General features: G+C 39.3%; 1 protein-coding gene and 1 long non-coding RNA gene across 2 annotated transcripts; one reads left to right on the forward strand and one right to left on the reverse strand.

The window, feature by feature from the left end:
- The first annotated feature begins 2,405 nt into the window (after positions 1 to 2,405).
- Positions 2,406 to 4,581, forward strand: LOC131235158 (uncharacterized). Its single transcript, XR_009165969.1, has 2 exons — positions 2,406 to 2,444; positions 4,082 to 4,581. It is a non-coding gene; the product is annotated as an uncharacterized LOC131235158 (long non-coding RNA).
- LOC131235157 (S-adenosyl-L-methionine:benzoic acid/salicylic acid carboxyl methyltransferase 3-like) lies at positions 2,504 to 4,938 on the reverse strand. The gene is made up of 4 exons (XM_058232297.1): positions 4,800 to 4,938; positions 4,109 to 4,513; positions 3,480 to 3,752; positions 2,504 to 3,257 (listed from the first exon to the last, which is right to left on the reverse strand). The coding sequence occupies exons 1-4, from the start codon at positions 4,872 to 4,874 to the stop codon at positions 2,886 to 2,888; spliced, it is 1,125 nt and encodes a 374-aa protein (XP_058088280.1). The 5' UTR covers positions 4,875 to 4,938; the 3' UTR covers positions 2,504 to 2,885.
- Between the last annotated feature and the right edge of the window lie 1,590 nt (positions 4,939 to 6,528).

Genomic DNA, 6,528 nt, shown 5'->3' on the forward strand with positions numbered 1-6,528 from the left:
CAATCTAATACAAGAGCCGCCATGCCCTATCATGGAATTAGGGTGCTAAGGTTCAAACCCGTCCAAGCCCATGGTTGAATGGAGGGTAGAGTCGGTGGAAAAATCTCTGAGTTCCTCTATAGATTTGAATTATAGAAGAAATGCTTGTGGTGTTATCCTGACAACATCCACAACCGATGCTACAAATATGGAGTTCCTGAGGGTCCGGAGAAGCTGAATGATGGGAGTATATGGTTAGTTGGAGTAACACACTAGAGACATCTCCAAGCAACGTATCTTATGGTCGACCAAGGCTAAGTCCGCTATTACAGTAAAAGAGTCAGCACCTGTCAATTTCAGATCTGAGGGAGGGGGTTTTCTCTTGAGGATTTCACTGTAGGAGTTTGGCTTCAGGGGTTCCGGATTCGAGTGTTGTTGATGGGTATGATTGGATTTCCTTTGTGGGCCTAGTTAGGAGATCGCTGCCTAAATGGAGACCACTCTTCCATCAATTCGTCTACCATCCAACACTCCAATGGTAGCTTTGGCTTCATCTTCGTAGAGGAAGCGCACAAGCGTGAACCCTCTCGGTTTGAGCGATCCGGGGAATGTAAGTAGGTAAACTTCTTTTACCTTCCCATACTTCCCAAAAATGATGCCAATATCTTTACGAGAGCAATCAAAAGGGAGGTTGCCGATGAAGACTGTGAAACCTAGCAATCTCTGGTAACTAGGAGATGCCCTAGAGTAGTTCGCCTCCTTCCTGTAGCCTTGGCTGATACTCGGGAGGGTTCGGCAATCCCACCCCTAATTTCCGATTACCTTTTTCTTACCTAGGGATGAATCCCGGTGACGGGACCTTCCCTTGTTCCTCACCGAGCGAGAAGCTCTCATGCTTAAGGAGGAGGAGATCCTACCAATACCTCCTTAAGCTCTCACGCTTAAGGAGGAGGAGATCCCTGTGACGGGACCTTCCCCCATTCCTCATGGAGTTATACACACACACACACACACACACACACACATGCAAATCTACCTCACGAGGAACATAGTGAGAACTCAAAACCTATAAATTAAAATATTTTAAGTACATGGTAGAAGTATTTAAATTTTGAGGACAAAATTATTTTTAAGGGGTACACTGTAACACTTGGAACTTTTCAATACCCGGGTATTGAAAGTTATTGGGTATTATCATAAAAATATCTATATTAGTATATATGTGTGTGGGAATACACATAACCTACATTATACATTATCACCCAATAATTCACAATCCTCCTATCTTAATCTTCCAATCTTGAGTTATGACAACTCAGTGTACTTATAAAGTTTAAGATGAATCGGCCTTTTGATTAACCATTGATTTCTCAATTTAGATTTACATCGCCAATGATTGTTCAACCCACATTTTAAATCAGCCCGTTGAGACACATGATATAATACCTAAGCATTTCAAATAGATTCAATTACAAAAATGAATCAATCCCTCAATTTTTATCCTAAATTGGCGTGAACAATCCTTTAACTTTTTTAATAAGGAGAAAATATTTTATTATAAACTAGGACATGCACAAGAGATCGAGACATTCAGGCGGCCCAAGACAAAGGCCCCGGGCTCGCCTATCATATAACCCAACATGGGACCTAAATAAAACAGCCTACATGAGATTTCCATGCCACACACACCTCTTGGGAGTGCTCATATTTTTTTTATCAAGTGCAGTCCCGCTTTGGTAAATGAACCGATGGCTACCATGGTTCCTTATAAGTAATTTTAACAGAATAAATTATGTGCAGTCCCACTTTGATAAATGAAACAATGGCTACCATGGTTTCATATCAATAGTTTTAATAAAATAAATTATTCAGAGTATTGTTCATAATCGACTAATAGATACCCAGTTATATCTCAAGTTAGTATAGTTAAAAGACTAGATATATCTATTACTTTATATATCAGGGTACCACATGTGTCTTGAGTAGAAAAATGTAGAATTTAATTTTATGATAGGCCACACATGGTACACATATCAATTGGAGGATGCAGATGGCTTAGAATAATGAAATGGGCATCAGGTGGGGCCACGATGGTGGTGTATATGTACAATGCACCCTTGGAGTACCATACCAACTTCCACAATTATGTGTTGCAATTGAGTACAGCCTCTCTGCCTTGCGAGCTAGGTGTGGTGGCAATAGAGCCGTACCGGATACGATGATTGGTATTTCTCGGCCGCCGACCTGTGCTCACAGGAAGCAAGCCATTATCTCCAAAGTTTAGGCAATGGAAATCCCATTGTCTATGGCAGTGAGGAGTAAAAGACAATGACTGATCATCCTATTTAACAAGCTCTTTTTTCCTTTTTTTTTTTTTTCTTTTTTTTTTTTTCTTTTTTAAATTTTATTTTAGAAAGAGCTATATATTTAACAAGCTCAAGCTCAGTCATTAACGGCACACTCAGGTAAGCTTTCGTCATCCTCATGATCGATGGACCATGATTCCCATATAACTAGCTAGCAATTCTCAAAAGTAAAATAACATTAATCGTTTTACGGACTGATAAAGTATCCACCCTACATCCATATATAGATTTATAGCTGGTACAATCAACCCTACTCAAATCTCCTAAACCATCTTTAACTAGAGTCCAAATTTATATAATAACTTACACAACTCTAATAAACTAATAAGATAAATAAAGTTTGAAAACATGAGATCCAAAAGGAGTACTCAATTTTCTTGTGGGGTCGTTGATGATGGCCAACACTTTGGACATGCATTCATGATCCTTGATCATCCCTACATGTTCTTTCTTTTCTTTGACATTTTCAGGATCCTAAACGCCCCCACCACATTCATTTCCTTAATACAGATACAAACATAGTTGGGGTAACCGTTTGAGTCAAATGCATAGATCCTCATCCCCCTTTCTTTCCATGGAAATGCTGACATTAGTGAACTTGGTTTCCCCTGTCTTCATCTGCTCAGAGACAATTTCACTGTATCGTTTGAACAAGACATCCAGAATTGCCTCTCCGAAATGTGCCGCGATTAGAGGTTCAGCGACGGCTCTCATATACTGGGCCACCTTTTGTCCCCTCGCCAAAGCAAAACCATCATCAACTTCATCTTCGATGTCCCACTTTACTTGGGAGACTTGTAGCCGATGGAGGATGAAGGATCCTTCCTTTTGAACGAGTTCATCGAGCTCCTGTGGTGAGGGTGTGTATTGTGGCAGATTGAACGAATCCACTTTCTCTTCTTCAATCAGACCCTACATTGAAAGTAAACCCACTTATGATTTATGACAATAGGATGCAAATGATATCAGTCAATGAAAACAAATAAATAAATCAGTCAATGGATCCCCGATTGGATGAGAGCGGTTCTTAATTATTGTATTAACATGTTTAAGAAAGTCTATCTTCGTGGAAAAGGTAGGTCCCACAGTGGATACTGGAGAGAGAGAGAGAGAGAGAGAGAGAGAGAGAGAGACCTGTGAGGCAATATCATTGAGGGCCTGTGCTAGCAATTCCCAAATGTAACAACACTCTTTGCTAGAGGGATCTGCACTCTTCCTACCCAAAAGTGTTAGGACCATACGTCCACCACCAATCATTTCTTCTGCACGGGCCTTGAGAAATGTCAAGAAATCTTTCTGGAATTGCTCCAGATACGCTTTAAAAACGATAGGAGGACTCGTCTTCGCCATGTAGATGTTCCCTTTGTTTAATGCTACTCCATTTTCACTCTCAAGCCCTGCAGGAACCTGCCATTATCAAGATGCCAACTGACATTAGTTGTTTGGCTGAGCTAGATTGACTAATTCACAATCATTCTTTTGATTTGTGTATATCTGCAGTCATCTAGACCGTCCAAATTGTTGTATCATTTCCAGTTGAATTTGGCTACAGACCATTTTATTGCATAATGGTCCATTTTTATAGCCACCAATTTGATTATTAGGTTTGTTTGATCAGTCCAATTTTTGGGTTATGCTTCATTTACCTCAGGCCTATGGTCCGGTCTGGATCGATTTAGAAAGTGAATGAAACATCACATTAATATAACTAATACAGCGAATTATCACTACAGAAGATATGTGCCATGAACAAAGAATCAAACCTTGGACAACCACATGAGGCTGTAAGAAGAATGGATGAAGTGAAGGCTTTTTCGTGCAAAAAGCCTACCATAGAAGGAACCCGGGACCCCACCAATGAAACATGGCCCAAATTCATCTCCTTTCTCTTCCTTCAATTTCTCATAGAAAGCGGGCAACGACCTGAAAACGGTATTGAAGTCGTTCCCTGGAAGGTCATTCAAGTACACACGCAACTCCGGCAATGGATGTTTTAGACGGTCACAATTTCCAGCAATGGTATCCATGATTTTGGAGATGACCATCAAAGTGTTGGGGCCTGATGAACAACCCAAGTCTGCAATTCCCATGCTATGTGGGAATGTGTTGCAGTAGGCATGTAGTAAAGCTTCTTCTATCATGGGCTTCATTATGGATATAACCTTCCTCTACCAAAGAAAATACATGAATGAGTCAATGAATAAGATTATAAGATAATGAGGAAAAATAATTAAGAGTATAGAGAGTCCATGCCGGATCCTCTGCAACGATTGTAGAGTATATAAGCTTCTTCTACAACTGTTGCAAGCGTGATCAGACCCGCTTAATTTTTGGGCCAAGTATGTGGAAAGTGTAATGCATTGGATGAACGATTCAGATCTAGCCCCATGGGCTAAGCAGGACCGCAGAGTAGTCACAACATTTCCTGACACAAACACGGGGGAGAGGAGGTACCTGAAGAAAGGAGTTCTTAGCGTAGCTATTATCTTCAATTCCTCCATTCATGTGAAGAACTTGTTCTACTTTCATCCTCTCTCTCTCTCTCTCTCTCTCTCTCTCTCTCTCTCTCTCTCTCTCTCTCAATCACTGACTCAATCACAGCATTTCCTGAGATGGCATCCGTCTTATATAGGCATACATCCCGTGCTACATAGGCATACATCCCGTGCTACATGGTCGGTGGTCGGATGGTGATTTTCGTGTTATTTTCTAACACCAGAGAATATGTGGGGACACGAGCCATTTCCAAGAAAGGTTACATCCAAAAAAATTTATTTTTTGTTTTGTGACCTCTATTCGTCAACATGAGAATAATAATACGGAACCGTTGAGATCCCGTTCACATGCAGGGAGTCAGTCGAGAAAGTTTTATCAAAGTTTTCTATTCATTCACCGGGGGACCCACGATGCATGTTTCATGATTCAAATTTAAGATGCTCTAATGTCAGGATGTAGGACATGCCACCGATCCATTCTTTGCATGGCTATATCTAAAGTAGCCCAAACAAAAGTAGTAGTCCATCAAATACGGGTCCATTCGTAACTCGTCCAGCACATTCACTTAAAAAAAAAATCATTCTGGATAGAGAGATAGTTATTGCGAATGTGAACCGGAAATTGCTTGTAACTTTTGATTTGAGTATTGTCAGAGAACGCGTGACTTATCAATTTTTATGTAACAATGCTTCTGGGATCAACTGGCGAGTTATGTCGACTGAATTCATCCATTTGTCAGAAAAAGCACTTCTTCAATTCAACTATGTGATTTTAGAAAATTTTGCTATTTTTAGTAATTTTTATTTTTTTGTCATCTCTTTATTTTTAGAGTTCTAAATTTATTTATTTATTTATCTATTTTGCTTGTGATCATGTTAGGAATCCTCCATTAAGGTTTATCTAGACTTTTTATTTTTGATGAATTAAGTTTTTGAAGGGTTTTGCTAGAATTAGAAATTAGACTTTAGAAGAATTTTGCTATATTAGATAATTTGAAATTAGGGTTTGGGTTTTCTTTATTATTAATATAATTGAGAAATTATATACACAATATTCAACAAAATATTAAAAACAAAAATTTGGTGAACTCAAGAACTCTCGTTGTAGATTCAAAATTTTAATCATAGGAGAAAGACGATACTCTTATTCTTTATCGTTTCACGCTTTTCTCTCCATGTGTCATGTTAGTAGCATGAAGTAAAAATTAAGATGATCAGGTATTAGCCACAATAATTAAATTTAGGGTCATTCATAGGTGTAATTGCAGTTAGGAAAGCTAGGGTCCATGGTCCATCCATGAGATCAAATAGACCAATGGTCTAGATGAGTGAACCATAAGCCTTTGGATTAAGGAACACTCGCGCACTTTTCATGGCATTCCATTGCCTAGTGTAGCATACAACACCCAGGTTCGTATTGTGTGCTAATGGAAATGTTTTGTCCCCGGCCATGGTGGCTGCGTTTTATCCATGCTGTTGATCCATTTTGCAGGATCATTTTAGAACATGAACCCAACAATGAGGCAGATCCAAATCTCAGGTGGACCATATCATAGGAAAAATGCAGTGATAGAACATCCACCATTAAAAATCTCCCAGGACCCTCTGTAATGTTTATTTGCCATCTCAGCGGGATTAGGTCACGTAAACTCAAATGAAGGATTTTTATTTTTATTTTTTATTTTTTG

This window comes from Magnolia sinica, chromosome 19, assembly GCF_029962835.1.
Source record: "Magnolia sinica isolate HGM2019 chromosome 19, MsV1, whole genome shotgun sequence".
NCBI lineage: Eukaryota > Viridiplantae > Streptophyta > Magnoliopsida > Magnoliales > Magnoliaceae > Magnolia > Magnolia sinica.

Excerpts from the sequence above, each read along its gene's own strand:
- LOC131235157 (XM_058232297.1), bottom strand. The coding sequence starts at position 4,874 with ATGAAAGTAGAACAAGTTCTTCACATGAATGGAGGAATTGAAGATAAT. Across the intron at positions 4,514-4,799 it reads CTAAGAACTCCTTTCTTCAG|AGGAAGGTTATATCCATAAT; the intron begins GTACCTCCTCTC and ends TTTCTTTGGTAG. Across the intron at positions 3,753-4,108 it reads GCCTCATGTGGTTGTCCAAG|GTTCCTGCAGGGCTTGAGAG; the intron begins GTTTGATTCTTT and ends TGATAATGGCAG.